At 41.6% G+C, this 23593-nt stretch overlaps 1 protein-coding gene across 1 annotated transcript in view; it reads left to right on the top strand.

Annotated features, from left to right (window-relative positions):
* Positions 1–587: 587 nt before the first annotated feature.
* LOC139384217 (apolipoprotein Ba) overlaps positions 588–23593 on the top strand; it is a 37257-nt gene continuing 14251 nt past the window's right edge. The window contains exons 1-23 of the mRNA XM_071128945.1: positions 588–798; positions 2241–2285; positions 4279–4391; positions 4525–4670; positions 4906–5050; positions 5138–5290; positions 5823–5947; positions 8890–8966; positions 9283–9739; positions 10148–10256; positions 10385–10537; positions 10709–10920; positions 11256–11460; positions 11661–11840; positions 11932–12135; positions 15487–15654; positions 15807–16012; positions 16287–16469; positions 16580–16710; positions 16824–17034; positions 17127–17299; positions 17410–17585; positions 19475–19572. Of these exons, the coding sequence (XP_070985046.1) occupies positions 744–798; positions 2241–2285; positions 4279–4391; positions 4525–4670; positions 4906–5050; positions 5138–5290; positions 5823–5947; positions 8890–8966; positions 9283–9739; positions 10148–10256; positions 10385–10537; positions 10709–10920; positions 11256–11460; positions 11661–11840; positions 11932–12135; positions 15487–15654; positions 15807–16012; positions 16287–16469; positions 16580–16710; positions 16824–17034; positions 17127–17299; positions 17410–17585; positions 19475–19572 (3725 nt within the window). The 5' untranslated portion in view covers positions 588–743. The remainder of the gene's footprint in view (positions 799–2240; positions 2286–4278; positions 4392–4524; positions 4671–4905; positions 5051–5137; positions 5291–5822; positions 5948–8889; positions 8967–9282; positions 9740–10147; positions 10257–10384; positions 10538–10708; positions 10921–11255; positions 11461–11660; positions 11841–11931; positions 12136–15486; positions 15655–15806; positions 16013–16286; positions 16470–16579; positions 16711–16823; positions 17035–17126; positions 17300–17409; positions 17586–19474; positions 19573–23593) is intronic.

Genomic DNA, 23593 nt, shown 5'->3' with positions numbered 1-23593 from the left:
TTTTAACAAGGCACACCTGTTAATTGAAGGGTGGCTACATTGAAAAATCTCAAATATACAATTTATTTTGATTTGTTTAACACTTCTTTGGTTACTACATGATTCCATGTGTGTTATTTCAGTGTTGATGTCTTCACTATTATTCTACAATGTAGAAAATAGTAAAATAAAGAGAAACCGTGGAATGAGTAAGTGTGTCCAAACTTTTAGCTGATACTGTATATACCAAATCCTACTGTTCAGCGTGCATCTCTATATTAGACTTTTGCGTAATTTAAATCATGTACGAAAACCTCCAACTTTTCTAAAAGCTATACATGGATTAGGGCATGGCTATAATTCCTTACTGACCTACATAATGTGCAACTGGTAGTTGTTGCAAGTTGCTACAGGACAGTAGATCCCTAAGAAACAAAACAGGAGACAATGATATTTTGATCCAAAACAATTGCTAAACGGGATAATCAGTACTGACAAATGTGCAATTCACATATTCTAGAATAGTGACAATTTTCTCCTTTGTTCAACTAATCAAAGTTGATGACCTTTGGATTGGCCACAACATTTGCAACATTGATTTATCTACCATAGCTCTCAGTTGGGCTGTCTTTGGGAGGGACTAGGAGAGATATGGGGAGACATTATAAACAATCTAGGTCCTGTGGTTAGTGAATCAGTTACGGTTGAGAGAGAGCTCAACCCAACATAAGGGACAGAGCTTTTTTTGTTGTTGAGCGCCCATCATGGGGGACCCCAAGATCTGGCTATTACTTCTTCTGAGCACCAATGTCTTTGCTCGTAAGTTTTTATATTTTATTACTCTCCGATTTTCATAAGATAGTGAAAACTATTCATCACTTGCATTTTATTTAGTCAATATAGGAAGATACATATTTTAGTAATATATTAGGAAAATAATTATATTCTATACTACAATCTACTTTAATTAATGACATTAAATTATTTTGGATAGTTTGAAAAATATATGTCTAAAAATGTATGCTCAACTGCATGTCTGACATTTACACAGATCCAATGTAGCAAAGTATACTGAACAAAAATATAAAAACAACATGTCAAGTGTTGGTCCCATGTTTCATGAGCTGAAATAAAAGATCCCAGAAATTGTAAATACGCACAAAACGCTTATTTCTCTCAAATGTTGTGCACACATTTGTTTACATCTCTGTTAGTGAGCATTTCTCCTTTGCCAAGATAATCCATCCACCTGACAGGTGTGGCACATTAAAAAGCTTATTAAACAGCATGATCATTACGCAGGTGCGCCTTGTGATGGGGACAATAAAAGGCTGCTCTACAATGTGCAGGATTGTCACACAACACAATGACACAGATGTCTCAAGTTTTGAGGGAGCGTGCAATTGGCATGCTGACTGCAGGAATGTCCACCAGAGCTGTTGCTAGAGAATTAAATGTTAATGTCTCTACCATAAGCCCCCTCCAACGTCATTTTAAAGAATTTGGCATTATGTCCAACCGGCATCACAACCGCAGACCACTTGTTTGGCATTGTTCGAGTGAGCGGTTTGCTGATGTCAACCTTGTGAACAGAGTGCCCCATGGTGGCGGTGGGGTTATCGTATAGGCTGGCATAAGCTACGGACAACGAACACAATTGCATTTTATCAATGGCAATTTGAATGTATAGCGATACCGCAACGATATCCTGAGGCCCATTGTCGTGCCATTCATCCACCACCATCACCTCATGTTTCAGCATGATAATGCATGGCCCCGTGTTGCAAGATCTATACACAATTCCTGGAAGCTGAAAATGTCCCAGTTCTTCCATGGCCTGCATAGTCACCAGACATGTCACCCATTGAGCATGTTGGGGATGCTCTGGATCGACATGTTCGACATCGTGTTCCAGTATCCGCCAATATCCAGCAACTTCGCATAGCCATCGAAGAGGAGTGGGACAACATTCCACAGGCCACAATCAACAGCCTGATCAACTCTATGCGAATGAGATGGGTCACACAACATGAGGCAAATGGTGGTCACACAGATGCATATCTATATTCCCAGTCATGTGAAATCTGTAAATTAGTGCCTAATTTATTTATTTTCATTGACTGATATCCTTGTATGAAATGTAACTTAGTCACATTTTTGAAATTGTTGCATGTTGCATTTATATTTTGTTCAGTATAAATAAATGCTATACCAATGTAACATTTTTCACAAAAAAAATGACTCTTTTATTTGCTTTTTAGAGAAAGGCAGTGAAAATGCTGATGAGCAGATGTCATCATGCCCATGTAAGTCTCTAAGAATTTACTTGAACTGTTAATCTTACATTCAGTAAATAAATGCTTTTAGATCGATGCCTGTCCTGGTTTTTGAGTTTTAGTGGAACTGGAGATAACAGAGATAACATGGCTGGATCTGAACTCTTGCGCCATGATGTTCATGATTTGTACAATTGATGTTATTCACTAAGAGAATTTCCATTTACTCAGTAAAGGTCCAGAGTTCAAGTGGTGACTTGGAACTTCGACTGTGAACCCAGGATGTTGTGTAAAAAATATTGACTTAATTAAGGGAAAACCCTTCTCTTTTTTTTTCTTCATTTAAAAAAATGATGTTTTGTTTTGCATTATGTAGAAGTACAGTACCAGTGAAAAGTTTGGACACACGTACTCATTCAAACTTTGTATTTTTATTTTTTTACTATATTCTACATTGTAGAATAATAGTGAAGACATCACAACTATGAAATAACACATATGGAATTATGTAGTAACCAAAAAAGTGTTAAACCAATCAAAATATATTTGAGATTTGAGATTCTTAAAAGAAGCCACCCTTTCCCTTGATGACAGCTTTAAACAGCCTTGGCATTCTCTCAACCAGCATCGCGAGAAATGCTTTTCCAACAGTCTTGAAGGAGTTCCCATATTTGCTGAGCACTTGATAGCTGTTTTTCGTTCACGCTGCAGTCCAACTCATCCAATACCATCTCAATTGGGTTGACGTCGGGTGATTGTGGAGGCCAGGTCATCTAATGCAGCACTTCATCACTCTCCTTGGTCAAATAGTCCTTACACAGCCTGGAGGTGTGTTTTGGGTCACTATTCTGTTGAAAAACAAATGATAGCCCTACTAAGCACAAACCAGATGGGATGGCGTATCACAGCAGAATGCTGTGCTAGCCATGCTGGTTAAGTGTGCTTTGATTTCTAAATAAATCCTAGACAGTGTCACCAGCAAGGCACCGCCACATTATCACACCTCCTCCATGCTTCACGGTGGGAACCACACATGGAGAGATCATCCGTTCACCTACTCTACGTTTCACAAAGACACAGCGGTTGGATCCAAAGATCTCAACTTTGGACTCATCAGACCAAAGGACAGATTTACACCAATCTAATGTCCATTGCTTGTGTTTCTTTGTCGAAGTGCCCTCTGAACAGTTGATGTTGAGATGTGTCTGTTACTTGAACTCTGTGAAGCATTTATTTGTGCTGCAATATCTGAGGCTGGTAACTCTAATGAATGTATCCTCTGCAGCAGAGGTAACTCTGGGTCTTCCTTTCCTGTGGCGGTCCTCATGAGAGCCAATGCGCTTGATGTTTTTTGGGACTGCACTTGAAGAAACTTTCAAAGTTCTTGAAACTTTCCACATTGACTGACCTACATGTCTTAAAGTAATGATGGACTGTCATTTTGCTTTGCTTATTTGAGCTATTCTTTCCATAGTATGGACTTGGTCTTTTACCAATTAAGGCTATCTTCTGCATTATCCCTTCCCTACATTATCATAACACAACTGATTGGCTCAAATGGATTAAGAAGGAAAGAAATTCCACAAATTACCTTTTACCAGGGCACACCAGTTAATTGAAATGCATTCCAGGCGACTACCTCATAATGCTGGTTGAGAGAATGCCAGGAGTGTGTGAAGCTGTCATCAAAGCAAAGGGTGGCTACTTTGAAGAATCTCAAATATAAAATATATTTTGATTTGTTTATCACTTTCTTGGTTACTACATGATTACATATGTGTCATTTTATAGTTTTGATGTCTTCACTGTTATTTTATAGTGTAGAAAATAGTAAAATAGAGAAAAACCCTGGAATGTGTAGGTGAGTCCAAAATTTTGACTGGTAGTGTACATCTAAAACGTAGCCAGTGGCTAGTAGCTAGTATATTAGAAGTATTGATATAAATGTTATAATACTTGATATAATACTTGTACATTCAGTGACATTATTCAAATTGATTTGCCCATTATTTGTGATCTCCAGTGTCAGCAAGATTTAAGACCTTTAAGAAATATGTGTACCAATACACAACAGAGAGCAAAAATGGTGTGACTGGTACATCCAAACTCAGTAATGGCCCCAAAGTCACATGTCAGGTAAGCCTATGTCTGTTTGTTTTTGTGGCTCCACTTTTCATTGTTTCTCCTGGTAAACGGGGGAGCTCTTATCTTACTGCCCCTCCCTCTCTCCGTTTGCTTCACCTCTCTTGTTATTATCCTCCTCGTTTAGGTTGAACTCGAAGTCCCACAAGAATGCAGCTTTGTTCTTCACACAGTGAACTGTGCTCTCAGTGAGGTGTCGGTCATCGACCCTCAGGGAGAGCCTGTGTATAGACAGGCCGCAGGAGCTGATGCCTTCCAGGCTGCTATGGAGAAGTCAGTGGAAACATTTACCATAAAGATAAAACATGTATTGTCAATTTAATGATTTGAACATAAAATGTTCTCCATCACTTTCCATAATTTTTTTTTAACCATTTCAATCATTTTTCACTTGTAAAATGAATAACACTATTTATTAGTCTATTATTATTAGTCCAGTGAAAGAACAGATCAACTATAATTAATTTGACAATGTTGACTTATTGTCTGGTGTGCCGTTTGTATTCAGGAACCCTCTGAAAATCACATGGGAGCCGGTCGTCGGGATACGCCTCTACCCAGAGCCAGATGAGCCTGTCAACATCCTGAACATCAAGAGGGGTATCATCTCCGCACTCAACGTCCCTGTCATGGAGGAGAGCAACAACATTATGGTAGGTCAGGTGATTCTTAGAAGTGCACTATTGCACTGAGGGAAAGTGTGGGAAATATTGATGTATATTTTTCCCTTTCCTCATTAGAACACTGTGCATGGCCTGTGCAAGACTGACTACACGGTCAACTCCAGGAAGGACATTGATACAGATGTGACCCTCACCAGAGATCTGTCTCAGTGTGATCAGTTCCGCAGAATGAAGCTCCCCAGCAGCCCCCTGGCCCTCCTCCCAAGCCTGGTGAGACCTGACTTCAAAAACATTAAACCTGTACAACTTCACTGTGTTGAAAATGTTGTGGATTCCCTCTGGGTCCACCCATACAGTTAGGATCTTAATTTGACCAGTTTCTCACAGTAGAAAAATAATCAGCAACAGGAAATGTGAAATATTGTGTGGATTATAATGAATGGACCATTTTGTAGGGGTTGATACAAAAGTGAAAATTACAAACTTTAGAAGCCTTTTTTTTACCTTGAATACACTACAAATTTCCTGCAACAACAGGGTGATCAAATTAAAATCCTACACCTGTACAAAAATGTTTGCTCTCAAAGTGACTGCTAAAAGTGACATATAATATATTATATGATGTCTTGTTATTTTAGAGCAATTATAGTCTATAAAATATATGACATTTCAAGGAAGTCCTGAACAAACCATACAGCCATTTTGATAGATATGTGTCTTTTCTTATAACTTCAAAAGTGAGATTTTCAGGAAATTTAAAAAAGGTAATAATGTCATTATATGGCTATCACTCTTTCTTCAGCATGGTCCTTTGTCCAAGCTCATCAGTAGTACTCAGGACTGCAACTATCAGTTTGACAACAGGAGAAAGCATATGACCAATGCTTTGTGCACAGAAAAGCACATCTTTCTGCCCTTCTCACATGAGTAAGTCACCAACAAACATTTATGTGTATGTGCGGTGTGCAAGTGTGCGTGTGTGTGCTAGGGTTTAATTGCGGGAACTGGGTTACCATGATTTCCCGCCCAAACCCATTCTCGTTTCCCGAGATAAATAATGGCATGATCAATCAACACAGTGTGTGTGTGTGTGTGTGTGTGTGTGTGTGTGTGTGTGTGTGTGTGTGTGTGTGTGTGTTGTAGCCTACTCTGGGCCTATTACGCAAAGTCACCATTAATTCAAAGCGCTACGTGTGAGGGGTTCTTCTACCATGCCATTGGAAACACCAAGTAGGCCTACATTCTACATCAGATCAGCACTAAAAAAAGATGGCCATAGCCTACCCTCCCCAAGAATCCCCCAACATATCACAACTGGTGAGAGAATATGCAGAGAGCGAGAAGGGCATATTAGCCTAGATGCAGAAATACAAACTATGCACTTGCAACATATCAACTCGCTGGCTTCATTCATACATTAGTCCAGTCATCACAATGCTAGCAGCTTACCATATTCACTCAAAATGAAGTCCCCAATAGAAAACATCCCTTACAAACTAAGAAAAGAGTGTTCCTCAAGGGTTCTTTGAAAAGGGTGAGGGTTCTGTGTGGAACTATAATGACTCAAAGAACCCTTTGAGCCTTTCAATGGTTCTTTGCGGTTCACAGTGGTGGTTTGCTCACAGCTCTTTTTGTGCAACAGTGAATGAGTGTCATTCCAGTTTATCTAATCTGTTGTGCTATGCCATTACATGTTAAATGTGATTATGTCCAGTGATGGTGTGTCGTGAAATAATCATATATGGCCTTGCGTCAATTGAGAACTGATGTCTAAATCAGGTTCTCAAACCTCTCCTCAGGGACCCCCAGCCATTCCAGAGCTAGCACACCTGATTCAACTTGTCAATTAACACAACAATAAAAACTATGGAATTTTAACCATACTTTAACCATGTCATTTGAGGGCTGAGGGGATAGGGTGTATATTGTAAGTGTTTGGACCGCAGCCATAGACTGCTCTCTTTGCTACCGCACTTCACACTTATTTTTCTTAAAACTGCATTGTTGGTTAAAGGCTTGTAAGTAAGCATTTCACTGTAAGGTCTACCTACACCTGTTGTATTCGGCGCATGTGACAAATAACATTTGATTTGATAAAGAACATTTGAAAAGGGTTCTGTACAGAGGTAAAAATGGATGTAACGATAGCGGAACCCTTTTTGGTGATAAATAGAACCTTTTTTTAATAGTTATTTTTTGGGAACAAGTTCTCTATAGCACCATCACGGTTCCATTTAGAACTGTATGAGCATGGTTCTTTATAGAAGCTTCAAAAAGGGTTCAATATAGCACCTAAAAGGATATGCTATCTTTACAAGCCAAATAACCCTTATTTGGCACTATATAGAAAAATGTATTTTTAGTGTGATAGCTACTTGCATGGTTTCTGTAAATATAATTGCTTACTAAGTGTGCAGGCTACACTCGACCTCTCGACGCAGTTACAGTAGACAATGTCCAATCTCAATATCCATACATTAAAATTTCCAAACTAACGTGTGGCACTGGCAGAGACTCAAAATATAAACTGTTGCTAATCACAAAATGGCGGATACACTTTGTCCACAAATGCGCTTGAGGAAATAGACATTTGCAATTTTGTTTCATGATGTTAGGCCTATGCTAACAAAAGTGAGCTCACGGTGGGATACTGGTCAGATTCACAGGCAATTTGATAACAAATGCAATATCCATGATTCTCCTCTGCTACCCTAGGCCTGCTTAGCTTATCTGTTTGTATAGCGGAGAATCTCATGTTCCCTGGGACAAAGTTACCACAATAAGTGTATTATCATCAAGTAAAAACAGCCACAACCTCCCCCAACTCCCCAATTGCCAGGTGCAAGCCAGGGAAGAGAAAAGGGACAAGAGAAAAGCTGTCTGACATCTTTCAGTCAAAGATATACTAAAACAAATGTAATTTTCACTAGACCTCATAATATTTTACCAATCGGCCATCAGTGCTTCATAAGACTACATTAAAACTAAGCTACATCGCCTCCCGAGTGGCGCAGACAGTGCTGGAGGCGTCACTACAGACCCGCGTCACTACAGACCTGGGTTCGATCCCAGGCTGTGTCGCAGCCAGACGCAATCGGGAGACCAATGATGCAGCGCACAATTGTCCCAGCGTTGCCCTGGTTAGTGGATGTTTTAACTGGCCGGGATGTCCTTGTCCCATCATGCTCTAGTGACTCCTTTCCTTGTGGCGGGCCGGACACATGCACGCTGACTTCAAATGCTAGTTGTACGGCGTTTCCTCCAACACATTGGTGCGGCTGGCTTCCAGGTTAAGTGAGCAGTGCGGCTTGGCAGGGTCGTGTTTCATGGACACATGGCTCTCGACCTTCGCCTCTCCTGATTCTATAGGGGAGTTGCAGCAATGGGACTAGACTGTAATTACAAATTGGGGAGGAAAACGTTTTTAAAAAAACAAAAAAAACAAAAAAAACAACTAGGCTACATGCAAAGTGTTTTGCATGCATGAATGTGATAATGCAGGGTGTTGAAAAATGCCAAAGCAAACAATAAAAAAAACACCAAGAAACACAACAAAATCTAGAAAGGTGTCTGCATGGAGAGAGTCTCCTCCATGAATGGGGAATTGGTGTATTTATCCTGGGACACACCTGGCCCAGGTGTTTCCCATGTAGCTGACGACCCTCCCAACTCCGCCCACCGGCATCCTAATAAGGAAACAAGAACAAAGAGACAATACGGCAGACAGAGTGGGAGGGTCGTCACAACGGGAATACCTGAATCCCGGTAATTTCTTGTAATTATCACTGGAAAATATTCAACCTTAAATTGTGCGTGTTACAAAAATATTTGAATTGATTTCAGTAAAGCCAATTTTTACCCATCTGCAGGAATAGTGGAATATCATCTGTGGTGACACAGAGCCTGACCTTGAAAGACTCAGCAAAGATCAACAACAGAGTCGTTGGTAAGGAACATGAAGGCATGTACTGTACTATCAGGAAGTGTGAGTGTAGTGTTTGTTGCGATCTGTGATTTCTCTTGCTAAAAATATCCCCTTGTTATAAGAGCTGCATAGCATTGTGTTAACAATTACATACTGATACCATGAAAGCTGTCAGTTTATAACATTCAATTCAGCTCATTTGGCTTGGGTCATGACCCTGTCGTTTGGCCATTATATGTCAAGTAAAGTGTCAATTATTAAGCAGATAACATGAGTTGAAGGGAACTTCTTGAAGGATTTTCCATACCTGTTCTTTTCTCCCTGTACGTTGACGTAGAGGTTGAAACCAGCCGCATTCAACCCCTTCGCATGGAGTACCCAGAGGAAAAGGCTCCTACTCAGACCAAAGAAGCTGTGCTGAGCACGCTGCGAGACCTCAGCGGTCTGTCAAGCACTGACCAGGGCCAGAGGAGGCCAGGTCTCTTCCAGAAGCTGGTCTCCGAGCTCCGTGCCCTTAAGAACGAGACACTGAGCCCGGCTGTGGAAGAGATGATGGTGGAGGGTGGTATGCTGACCTGGCAGGCCCTGGCCCAGTGTGGAACACCAGAGTGCACCAGTGCCATCCTCCAAGTCATCAGGACGATGGACAGCAACGCTGTGGAGGGGGATGCCTTTGTGTACGCCCTTAGCCTCCAGTCGAGCCCTGATTCCCACCGGGTCAGAGATATGCTCAGTGTGGCCCAACACAGGCAGAGCAAAGCCATTATGTACGCTCTGGCAAACACAGTCAGGAAGTAAGTGAAATTACACTCTTTACTATTTTTACTCTACCTCAAAATAACTGAAATCATCGATATCTCATCAATTGCCTTTTTTTGGGAGGGGGGAATATCGTTGAAGTTTATTTGACTGTAACCATAACAGCTTTGTAACTTTTTAGATTTTTTTATTCAATTAATTGTTGAAGCTAACCACCATAGGGCAATAATTACCATCACAACTAGGGTTGCAAAACTTTCAATAAATTGTCTGGTTTTCCCGAAATCCTGGTTGGAGAATTACAGATTTCCTGCTTAATGCTTATACTCCTCCAACCGGGATTTCAAGACAACCAGGGAATTTATTGAAAGTGCCCAGAATTGTGCAAACCTAGTCACAACACAATTCAGCACTGTTGACATATTCCCAACACTCATCTGCAGGTTCCACCCAGGACATCCCACCGCCGAGGTCAAAGATGTGAAAGAGTTCATGGATACCATGTTGGGAGACTGCTCAGGGAATGAGGATATGACTTTCCTGACACTAAGGGTATACAACCGCTTATACGCAATATTAAAAGTATTGTTTTAAGTATTGTGTTGTTGTATACCTAACATACATATACAGCTAGTCAGTATTGCACCTTGCAACTTAATTCTTTCACAAACATATTCCAGGTAGTAGGTGTTATGGGTAAAGCTATGAAATCTACCGGTGATGTCGGTCTGGGCTTGAAGAAGTCCCTCATGAACTGTGTGCAGAAGGGGGCTTCTCTATCTGTCCAGAAGGCAGCAATTCAGGCCTTCAGACTCATGGACATCGACCAGGAGGTGATTCAATGAACACCACCATACCCACCACCTAAACCTACTCAATAAATTCTCTACGTTCTTCTTTGAGTTCTCTTCAGTTATATACTTTTATTACTTAGCACACTGTTCATAATCCTATCAATAACAATCTGTACAAATAAGCTAAAAGGTTTGTGCTGTGAATGACAGGTCAGAGAAAGTCTCTTGGAGGTGTACCAGGATGCTGAGAACCCCGTCCAGAAACGTGTGGCAGCTTATCTGATGCTTATGAAGAGTCCTGATGATGCACTCCTTAGCAAGGTGATCACCACGCTGAATGACGAGCAGGACCCACAGGTCAGGAGCTTTGTGGCCTCCCACCTTGACAACATCCGGCACTCTGATGATCCCAAAACGCAGCAGTAAGTGACTGTTTTCTGTATGATATGTTCAGTCACTCCCTATTCGTTTATATACGTAGTTTGCAAGGTTAACTTAATATGTTTGATCACAGTGGTAGAAGGTGTCGTTGTTTTCTGCATCTCCTACTGTATATGTTTTTGACACCTGTGTAAGAAAATCATCTTCATTTAGTTATATTTTTCATGTCTGTCCAGCTACAAAATCATGGACATGATTGTGTTCAATAGAATCACAGCAACAAAATAATACCCTTTATTTTCCCAATCCCCATAATCACTTGTGCAACACAAACAAGTTGTGGGTTCTGAAAAGCGCTCTTTCTCTTTTCCTCAAGAATAAGACAGTATATCGAGGAGGCATTGCAAGACCATCAGCATCCTGCTAACCCCTTCACCACAATGTCCCGCAACTACAAAATGGACACTGCCATGGGCTCCATTAAGGGCAACATGATCTTTGATTCCACTGACTCCCTGCCAAAGGAAGTCCTGCTGGAGACCACCCTCAAAGCTTTTGGGTACAATAGTGACATGTTAGAGGTAATGTTTGAAAAGACTTAGAAACCTATTTGGTAAATATGATACAAAAAGTGTATTTATCTAATAAATGAAACATTTTATTTAAATGTATATTATTTCAAAGAATAATTGCATCTATATTGGTGTGATTACATTGATATCTTGTCTCCCCTTTATGTGTTTTTTAAGTTTTATAACGTATTCTCACTTCTTTTTTTAAGGTTGGTATTGAAGGTAATGGATTTGAAGCGAGACTTGAGGCCCTTTTTGGAGAGCAGGGTTTCTTCCCTGACTCGGTCTCCAAGGCCATGTACTGGGCGGGTCACAAGATGCCAGACTCGGTCAAGCAGGTGCTGGAGAACTGGATCCCCCCCTTGAGGAGTGACAGAAGGAAAAGACAGGTAAAAGTGTATTATTTTATGTATTGATGTTCAAGGAATAGTTTTTTGGTTTGGCCTTTTAAGGACATGTTTAATCCTCCATATCTTACAGGCCCCACAGGACCTCATGAGAGATATTGGACAGAACTTCCAAAAGCTTGTCAGGGAACTTCGCTCTCAAGACTCCCCTGAGGCTATGGCATACCTAAGGATTCTTGAAAATGAAGTTGGATACATCAAGTCCAGTGAGATGGAACACATGGCCCAGAGCCTAGCCATGTACTCTGAGGTGTTCTTCAAGATCATGCCTCTTAAGGTAAATCATGGTTGACTGAACAGGTCATTCTGAAGGAAAAAACACATACAATCCCATTGAAAAATGGTGCTATTGTTTTTGTTTTTTATCAAGAAGCTGATTAAAGGCCTACAGGGTGGCGCAGTGGTTAAGGGCGCTGTACTGCAGCGCCAGCTGTGCCATCAGAGACTCTGGGTTTGCGCCCAGGCTCTGTCGTAACCGGGAGGTCCATGGGGCGATGCACAATTGGCCTAGCATCGTCCGGGTTAGGGAGGGCTTGGTCGGTAGGGATGTCAGCGTTCAATTGGCATGCTGACTGCAGGAATGTGCACCAGAGCTGTTGCCAGAGAATTGAATGTTCATTTCTCTACCATAAGCCACCTCCAACGTTGTTTTAGAGAATTTGGCAGTACGTCCAACCGGCCTCACAACCTCGCCCAGGACCTCCACATCGGGCTTTTTCACCTGCTGGATCGTTTAATACCAGCCACCAGGACAGCTGATGAAACTGTGGGTTTGCACAACCGAAGAATTTGTTTGCACAACTCTCAGAAACCATTTTAGGGAAGCTCTACTGGGTGCTCGTCGTCCTCACGAGAGTGTTGACCTGCCTGTAGTTCAGCCTCATAACCGACTTCAGTGGGCGAATGCTCACCGTCGATGGCCACTGACACGTTGGAATCCCGGGTTTGAACTGTACCAGGCAGATGGCAGACAGCGTGCATGGCGTCGTGTGGGCAAGCGGTCTGTTGATGTCAAAGTTGCGACCAGAGTCCCTCATGGTGGTGGTGTTGCAGGCATAAGCAACGGACAATGAACACAATTGCATTTTATCAATGGCAATTTGAATGCACAGAGATACCGTGACGAGATCCTGAGGCCCATTGTCGTGCCATTCATCCGACGCCATCACCTAATGTGTAACGGCTTTCTTCCTGGGAAGGAGAGGCGGACCAAAACGCAGCGTGGTTAGGGTTAAACATCTTTAATAAAGACGAATACAGAGAAAACACTACAAATATACAAAACAATAAATGTGAAACCCAAAACCAGTCCTGTGTGGTAAAACAAACACAGACACGGAAATAACCACCCACAAATCCCTACACAAAACAGGCTACCTAAATATGGTTCCCAATCAGAGACAATGACTAACACCTGCCTCTGATTGAGAACCATATCAGGCCAAACATAGAAATAGACAAACCAGACACACAACATAGAATGCCCACCCAGCTCACGTCCTGACCAACACTAAAACAAGGAAAACACACAAGAACTATGGTCAGAACGTGACATAATGTTTCAGCATGATAATGCACAGACCCATGTCGCAGGGATCTGTACACAATTCCTGGTAGCAAAATGTCCCAATTCCATGGCCTGCATACTCACCAGACATGTCACCTATTGAGCATGTTTGATGTTTGAGATGCTCTGAATGGACGTGTACGACAGCGTGTTCCAGTTCCCACCAATATCCAGCAACTTCGCACAGACATTGAAGAGGAGTGGGACAACATTCCACAGGCCACAATCAACAGCCTGATCAACCCTACTCAAAGGAGATGTGTCATGCTGCATGATGGTGGTCACACCAGATACTGACTGGTTTTATGATCCATGCCCCTGCTTTTTTTTAAGGTATCTGTGACCAATAGATGCATATCTGTATTCTCAGTCATGGGAAATCCATAGATTAGGGCCTAATTGATTCATTTAAATTGACTGATTTCCGTATATGAACTGTAACTCAGTAAAATCATAGAAATTGTTGCATGTTGAATTTGTATTTTTATTCAGTGTATGCAGAACCATTGTGGAATAGACGTTGAATTGATGTCTGTGCCCAGTGGGAAATATGATTTCAATTATCTCCATACACTAATTGAGTTAAAGTGAACTTACCCACACCAAAAGCAGTGTCGGTCGGTGATGTTTAAGATGAGGGAGGACGATTTTTTTTGTTATAAGCATACCTTATTTCTATTACAGCACATTTGCTGACTGTCATTCATATTCCATTCACCCAGCTCAACGTAACGTCGATAGGTTTAGGCTACTACATGATACTCTAATTTTCCCTATACCTATCATGAGGTTGCTACGACTTGGCCTATGAATGAAAGTTTACAACTTAGGTGCAAAATTAGAGTAATCAAGGTGACATTCAATACTGACTTTCACACTCTTACCTGCATCTAGATGATCTAGGGTGTAATCATTAGTCCAACAGTTGCAAACGAGAGTTTCAATTGGATAAATTCAGGTATGTTTATCACACGCAAACAAAGCTCACAGTGTGATCATTGTGCTCATTTTACAATTACTTCTAGCATCTACGCGTTCTCCTCCTCTCACCTTTTCCCTTCGCTTGTGGACTTCAGTGCACAACACATCAGCTGTCTGTGACCAGGCGAAAAAACCTTTCCAAGCCAAACCTTCATATCATAACCGCTAACCGCTACACACAGCTTACATCATTGTCACCATATTAGCTAATGTCATAGCTAGTCAACATACCTACTAGAACTAACGTGTTAGTAAACCCTCTACAGTCATGTGGTACAGTGTACAGTCAGCAAGCAGTTTAGCACTTACACCGGCAGGCCTCGATGGCAATGAATTAATAATTTCAAAATCTTACCTTGACTTGGAAGAGTTCCAGTGTTGGATAGCCATAGCCAGCTAGCTAACATAGCATCCCTCTCTGTTTGAGCCGGCTATTTGAGTAGGCTAAACTAGCTAGATGCATTCGCTAGCTAAGTAAAAATGCAAGTGAAAAAAATACAACTAAATATGTCTCTCTCTCTCTCTCTTTCGCTTCTCCTTCATGTTTAATGAAATGAATTTGTTCAAAACTGTTCAACTATTGTCTTTCTTTCTCTTTGAGTCAACTACTCACCACATTGCATGCACTGCAGTGCTAGTTAGCTGTAGCTTATCATTCAGTAGTAAATTGAGTCTCTGATCCTTTGATTGGGTGGACAACATGTCAATTCATGCTGCATGAGCCCTGATAGGTTGGAGGACATCCTCGGAAAGTTGTCATAATTACTTTGCAAGTCTATGGAAGGGGCTTAGAACCATGAGCCTCCTAGGTTTTGTGTACCCAGAGGAGGACGAAAACTAGCTGTCTTCCGGCTACTGTAGACCTTCATTGCAGAACAATGTGTTTTAATCAATTATTTGGTGACGTGAATATGTTTAGTATAGTTTTATCTAAAAAGGAAAACTTTTTAAATGTTTCACTATTTTAATTTGTATGAAATTCACTGAGGATAATGTTCCTCCCCTTCTTCTTTTGAGGAGCCTCCACTGACCCAAATTCCTTTTGTTTCAATTAACCTTATTCTCTTTATTTTTGCACAGGTCATGCAGTCTCTAATGTCGAGCACTGACAACGAGCTTTATGCCCACTATATCTTCCTGGATGAGAGTTTTTATCTGCCCTCCGCATCTGGCTTACCCCTGAAATTCTCCTTGTCTGGTGTCTTTGCCCCTGGAGCCAAGGGAGGTCTGAGCTTCTCCCCTGGCATGGTAAGCTGCCTGCTCTTTTGTTTCTATTCAATTAAATGTATATGCCTTATGGAAGACTTTGAATGTATTCCAACCCTATTTGAACAAATTTTATGATTCATTTAGGATCCTAGGTTATTTTTAAGTGTGAATTATGCCTTTCTTACCTGTAGCAGCAGCTGTCTTTCATGCCATCTGTCGGTGTGGAGTTTATTACGCAAATGGGCATCCAAATTCCTGAGTTTGTGGTGGCTGGCATTGAGATGCACACCAACATGTACCATGAGAGTTCCCTGAACGCCAAAGTCACCATTAGCAGAAATGAGATCAAACTCTCCATCCCTGCACCCAAGGGAACCACTCAGCTATTCAGTGTCAGGTGGGAATTACTCTAACTTCTACTTAACATATGTCTACTTAAAATAATTGTTTTTAAATATAATTGGAACGTTAAGGGTAACTCACATACTGTTGTCAGTGTGAATCGCAGTACAGACTTAAGAATCCAGTTGTATCAAATGCCATCATCTTTTAACATAGAAAAACTTTTACATAAACCAGCCTCAACTTGAATCAGTTATATTAAGCATTACTATGTAAAAAGTTATATTAAAGATTTTGTCATTATTTTCCTGCATCTCTTCAAAATCCAGCAACAAGCTGATGTCATTGTCCTCCACCCAGACTAAGATGGTGCCGTCGATAGGGGAGGGTATGAAAGACTCCACTGAATGCCAGCCCCTGTTTACTGGTATGAATATCTGCACAACACTGCGTTACACCAATGCAAGCTCAACAGATGATGCTCCGTACTACCCCCTTACAGGGGAGAGCAGGTGAGAGTTGAGTCCATCGCCAGAATTTCCAAACACATTTGATTTCAACTGCATCATTTTATTGATTCAAAAGATCGTCTTTAAGAGACACATGTCTATCAATTCATTAGGCTTGCTGTGGAGATCCAACCAACAGAGGAGGTAACAGAATACACTGCTGCCATTACTTCTGAAACTCTCAGAGAGGGAAAGGAGGGACGCCAGAAAGTGGACTCTCTGAAGCTAACCCTGAGGGCGTCAGGTATGTGTGTCCAATTTTTTTTTAAATAACAAATTAAGACTGGCAAATTATATAGCTACCCCAATAGAATGTACATAACATGAATTGAGGCACATCTGTCCTCTTCATATTAGGTTCTGAGCCCACAGAGGCGACCGCAACACTGAAGTACAACCGGAACAAGAACACTCTGACCACTGAAGTCCATGTCCCTGATTATGACATTGAGGCAGGGATTAAGCTGGCAGTCACAGACAGCAATGTGAATGGGAAGAAGATACGTGGCATCACCTTAGATGTGACCAACCACAATATTCCACAGTTGTCTCTAGTTGGTCGTGCCAGGTAAAAGAAAACCCAGAATTATATTTTACCATTTTGGCAAGGTTGGTAATACTGTAACTAACATGCCTTTCTTTGAATGTTTATTAACTTAGACTTGAGTCCATGGAAAATGGAATGCTGCAAGTCCAGATGACCATCCCGGCCCTGAGTTCAGATGCCTCTGCTACTGCAACCCTGAAGAACACCGATGGTCTAGTCATGCAATTAGAGACAGCAGTCAATATTCCAGAGACTTCCTCCATGCAAACAGTCATTGTGAGATATGGTAAGTGTCATACAGCTTTTTCTCTGTACTGTGTGACCTGACAAAGGCAATTGCTAAATGTAACTACAAACAGAAACGATTCAAGTCTTACATGTGGTTTTCCCATACAGATGACAACAAGTTTGAGGTGGAGATGAAGTCTGACCTGAACTCTGAGATCCCAAAACTCATCCCAAACACAGAAGATTACCAGAGGGCGCTACAAAAGTTCATTGATGACATACTAGATCAGAAGGTGGCTAAGACTGATATGAAAGTGCGGCACATTGTTACCAAAGCCATTGAGGTAAGAGTTGTGTTTTTAAAATACAGTGAGTTCCAAAGTAATGGGAATAATCACTTCTATATTAATAAAGGATGCTACCGTGATTACAGCTAGTTCCGAATGAATTGTGAATAGAAATTAAGGATAAATAATGTATTGTGTAATTGGAGTGACTTATTGTAAATAAAAATGTAATATATTTCTAAACACTTCTACATGAATGTTGATGCTACCATGATTACAGATAGTCCTGAATGAATCATGAATAATGATGAGTGAGAAAGTTACAGACGCACAAATATCATACCCCAAGACATGCTCACCATTACAATAACTGGGGAGGTTAGCATTTATTTTATTTTGAGGGGAGGTATGATATTTGTGTGTCTAACTTTATCATTATTCATGATTCATTCAGGACTATCCGTAATCATGGTAGCATCAACATTCATGTAGAAGTGTTTAGAAATATATTACATTTTTATTTACAATAAAAGTCACTCCAATTACACAATACATTATTTATCCTTAATTTCTATTGGGCACAAAATAATCTGAAACACAACCAAAACAAATAGAAAATGGATCTGTAACGGCCGTTGTTGGTGGAAGAAGGTGAGGACCAAGGTGCAGCGTGGTGTGTGTCCATATTTATTAAAATGAACACGGAAATAGCAAAAAATACCAAAGAAAAGCGACCGAAAACAGTTCTGGCTGGTGCAGACACACAACAGAAAACAATCACCCACGAAACGCAATAGAAAACAGGCTCCCTAAATATGGTTCTCAATCAGGGATAACGATTGACAGCTGCCTCTGATTGAGAACCATACCAGGCCAAACACAGAAATAGCAAACCATAGAAAAACTAACATAGACAACCCACCCAACTCACGCCCTGACCATACTAAAACAAAGACATAATAAAAGAACTAAGGTCAGAACGTGACAGCTCCATTCTCCGGTATCCCTCCCATGTTGTAACCTACTCCAGATAGCGCTGCTCCTTACCACGCTGCTTGGTCCTTTGGTGGTGGGTGATTCTGTAACGTTCGTCGTCTTCCTCTGATGAGGAGTAAGAGAGGTCGGACCAATTTACAGCGTGGTAAGTGTCCATTTTAATAAGACAAACTGAACACTACAAAAATACAAAATAACAAAGTGAAACAAACAAACCGGTCCCGTGTGGTAACAAACACTAACACGGAAAAGAATCACCCACAACTCAAAAGTGAAACCAGGCTACCTAAATATGGTTCTCAATCAGGGACAACGATAAACAGCTGCCTCTGATTGAGAACCATACCAGGCCAAACACAGAAATCCCAAAACATAGAAAAAGGAACATAGACAACCCACCCAACTCACGCCCTGACCATACTAAAACAAAGACATAATAAAAGAACTAAGGTCAGAACGTGACAGGATCAAACAAGTTTCTAGAGTCTCACGCTTTATGTAATCATTCTGTGCTATGAATATGGGAACAAATATTAAAATGTTCACTACTTTAATACACAATACAAATTTGCCCAATACTTTTGGTCCCCTAAAATGGGGGACTATATACAAAAAGTGCTGTAATTTCTAAATGGTTCACACGATATGATTTCAAATACTCTCAAATTAAAGCTGACAGTCTGCGCTTTAACCTCATTGTATCAAATCCAAAGTGCTGGAGTACAGAGCAAAACAACAAAAAATTGTCACTATCCCAATACTTTGAGCTGACTGTATCTTTTGATTAATGGCATCGGCAGTAATTTTTCAAATGTTCTACTCCCAATTGACATGTCTAGTTAAATAAAGTTAAGATAAATACAAAATGTTAACAAATTGCAACAATTTTGTTTCCATTGATAACATTTCTCTACAACAATTCTCAACCTAAAAAGTACATCTCATTTTAGGCATGCAACATTTGGCTGGACAAAGTTGCTGGAAGAAACAGGAGGATCCTTGCAGAACTCACTCTACCCACCGTGCCTGAGAAACTGTTCTTTCAATCGTAACTATCTGACAATTCACATATTAAGTGGGGTTGGGATTACAGTGCATTCGGAAAAGTATTCAGACCCCTTCCCTTTTACAAATTTTGTTATGTTACAGCCTTATTCTAAAATGTATTACATAGTTTTTTCCCCCTCATCAATCTACACACAATAACACACAATGACAAAGCAAAAACAGGTTTTATGTATTCAGACCCTTTTCTCAGTACATTGTTGAAGCACCTTTGTCAGCGACTACAGAATTGAGTCTGGGTATGACGCTACAAGCTTGGCACACCTGTATTTTGGGAGTTTCTCCCATTCTCCTCTGCAGATCCTCTCAAGCTCTGTCAGGTTGGATGGGGAGCGTTGCTGCATAGCTATTTTCAGATCTCTCCAGAGATGTCCGATCGGGTTCAAGTCCGTGCTCTGGCTGGGCCACTCAAGGACATTCAGAGACTTGTCCCAAAGCCACTCCTGTGTTGTCTTGGCTGTGTGCTTAGGTTCGTTGGCCTGTGGGAAGGTGAACCTTCTCTTCAGTTTGAGGTCCTCAGTACCGTGGGGCAGGTTTTCATCAAGGATCGCTCCGTACTTTGCTCCATTCATCTTTGCCTCAATCCTGACTATCCTGACTATTTATAAAGCCCTTCTTACATTAGCTGATGTCACAAAGTGCTGTACAGAAACCCAGCCTAAAACCCCAAACAGCAAGCAATGCAGGTGTAGAAGCACGGTGGCTAGGAAAAACTCCCTAGAAAGGCCAGAACCTAGGAAGAAACCTAGAGAGGAACTAGGCTATGAGGGGTGACCAGTCCTCTTCTGGCTGTGCTGGGTGGAGATTATAACAGAACATGGCCAAGATGTTCAAATGTTCATAGATGACCAGCAGGGTCAAATAATAATAATCATAGTGGTTGTCGAGGGTGCAACGGGTCAGCACCTCAGGAGTAAATGTCAGTTGGCTTTTCGTAGCCGATCATTCAGAGTATCTCTACCGCTCCTGCTGTCTCTAGAGAGATGAAACAGCAGATCTGGGAGAGGTAGCACGTCCAGTGAACAGGTCAGGATTCCATAGCCGCAGGAAGAACAGTTGAAACTGGAGCAGTAGCACAGCCAGGTGGACTGGGTCAGCAAGGAGTCATTAGGCCAGGTAGTCCTGAGGCATGGTCCTAGGGCTCAGGTCCTCCGAGAGAAAGAAAGAAAGAAAGAAAGAAAGAAAGAAAGAAAGAAAGAAAGAAAGAAAGAAAGAAAGAAAGAAAGAAAGAAAGAAAGAAAAAGAGAGAAAGAGAGAGAATTAGAGAGAGCATACTAAAATTCACACAGGACACCAGATAAGACAGGATAAATACTCCAGATATAACAGACTGACCCTAGCCCCCTGACACAAACTACTGCAGCGTAAATACTGGAGGCTGTGACAAGAGGGGTCGGGAGACACTGTGGCCCCATCCGACGATACCCCTGACAGGGTCAGGCACGATATAACCCCACCCACTTTTCCAAAGCACAGCCCCCACACCACTAGAGGGATATCTTCAACCACCAACTTACCATCCTGAGACAAGGCCGAGTATAGCCCACAAAGATCTCCGCCACTGCACATCCCAAGGGGGGCGCTAACCCGGACAGGAAGATCACGTCAGTGACTCAACCCACTCAAGTGACGCACCCCTCCTAGGGCCTCATGGAAGAGCACTAGTAAGCCAGTGACTCAGCCCCTGTAATAGGGTAAGAGGCAGAGAATCCCAGTGGAGAGAGTGGAACCCGCCAGGCAGAGACAGCAAGGGCGGTTCGTTGCTCCAGTGCCTTTCCGTTCACCTTCCCACTCCTGGGCCAGACTACACTCAATCATAGGACCTACTGAAGAGATGAGTCTTCAATAAAGACTTAAAAGTTGAGACCGAGTCTGCGTCTCTCAAATGGGTAGGCAGACCATTCCATAAAAATTGAGCTCTATAGGAGAAAGCCCTGCCTCCAGCTGTTTGCTTAGAAATTCTAGGGCCTGCGTCTAGTGACCGTAGCGTTCGTGTAGGTATGTACGGCAGGACCAAATCAGAGAGATAGGTAGGAGCAAGCCCATGTAATGCTTTGTAGGTTAGCAGTAAAACCTTGAAATCAGCCCTTGCCTTAACAGGAAGCCAGTGTAGAGAGGCTAGCAGTGGAGTAATATGATCAAATGTTTTGGTTCTAGTCAAGATTCTAGCAGCCGTGTTTAGCACTAACTGAGGTGTATTTAATGCTTTATCCAGGTAGCCGGAAAGTAGAGCATTGCAGTAGTCTAACCTTGAAGTGACAAACGAATGGATACATTTTTCTGCATCATTTTTGGACAGAAAGTTTCTGATTTTTGTAAGGATGCGTAGATGGAAAAAAGCTGTCCTTGAAACAGTCTTGATATGTTCGTCAAAAGAGAGATCGGGGTCCAGAGTAACGCCGAGGTCCTTCACAGTTTTATTTGAGACGACTGTACAACCATCAAGATTAATTGTCAGATTCAACAGAAGATCTCTTTGTTTCTTGGGACCTAGAACAAGCATCTCTGTTTTGTCCGAGTCTAAAAGTAGAACATTTGCAGCCATCCACTTCCTTATATCTGAAACACAGGCTTCCAGGGAGGGTAATTTTGGGGCTTCGAAATGTACAGCTGTGTGTCATCCGCATAGCAGTGAAAGTTAACATTATGTTTCCGAATGACATCACCAAGAGGTAAAATATATAGTGAAAACAATTGTGGTCCTAAAACAGAACCTTGAGGAACACTGAATTTACAGTTGATTTGTCAGAGGACAAACCATCCACAGAGACAAACTGATATATTTTCAACAGATAAGATCTAAACCAGGCCAGAACATGCCCATGTAGACCAATTTGGGTTTTAGCGCTATGATGGGGTCTAAAACCAGACTGAAGCATTTCATATACATTGTTTGTCTTCAGGAAGGCAGCGAGTTACTGCGCAACCGCTTTTTAGAGGAATGGGAGATTCGATATAGGTCGATAGTTTTTAATATTTTCTGGGTCAAGGTTTGGCTTTTTCAAGAGAGGCTTTATTACTGCTAGCCTCCCAGTCCCTGCCGCTGAAAAACATCCCCACAGCATGATGCTGCCACCATCATGGTTTACCGTAGGGATGGTGCCAGGTTTCCTCCAGATGTGATGCTTGGCATTCAAGAGTTAAATCTTGGTTTCATCATTAGACCAGAGAATCTTGTTTCACATGGTCTGAGAGTCTTTAGGTACCTTTTGGCAACCTCCAAGCGGGCTGAAATGTGCCTTTTACTGAGGAGCGGCTTCTGTCTGGCCACTCTACCATAAATACCTGATTGGTGGAGTGCAGCAGAGATGGTTGTCTTTCTGGAAGGTTCTCCCATCTCCACAGAGGAACTCTAGATCTCTGTTAGAGTCACCATTGGGTTTTTGGTCACCTCCCTGGTGGCCACCTCTAGGAAGAGTCTTGGTGGTTCCAAACGTCTTCCATTTAAGAATGATGGAGGCCACAGTGTTCTTGGCGACCTTCAATGCTGCAGAAATGTTTTGGTACACACCCCCAGATCTGTGCCTCGACCTCATGGCTTAATTTTTGCACTGACATGCACTGTCAACTGTGGGACCTTAAATAGACAGGTGAATGCCTTTCCAAATCATGTCCAATCAAATGAATTTACCACAGGTGGAATCCAATCAAGTTGTAGAAACATCCCAAGGATGATCAATGGAAACAGGATACACCTGAGCTCAACTTTGAGTCTCATAGCAAAGGATCTGAGTACTTATGTAAATAAGATATTTCTTTTTATAATTGTTTATACATTTGGGGTCTGAATACTTTCCGAAGGCACTGTATTTCCATGTCAATCCTTTCCATTTACTTTAACCATATCTACATGTACATGCTACCTCAATCAGCCTGACTAACCGGTATCTGTATATAGCCTCGCTACTTTTATAGCCTCGTATATAGCCTGTCTTACTGTTGTTTTATTTCTTTACCTACCTATTGTTCACCTAACACCTTTTTTGCACTATTGGTTAGAGCCT

The sequence above is a fragment of the Oncorhynchus clarkii genome, chromosome 25 (assembly GCF_045791955.1).
Source record: "Oncorhynchus clarkii lewisi isolate Uvic-CL-2024 chromosome 25, UVic_Ocla_1.0, whole genome shotgun sequence".
Classification (NCBI taxonomy): Eukaryota; Metazoa; Chordata; class Actinopteri; order Salmoniformes; family Salmonidae; genus Oncorhynchus; species Oncorhynchus clarkii.
Note: the sequence above shows the minus strand (reverse complement) of the source record. Positions and strands in the feature narration are given on the sequence as shown.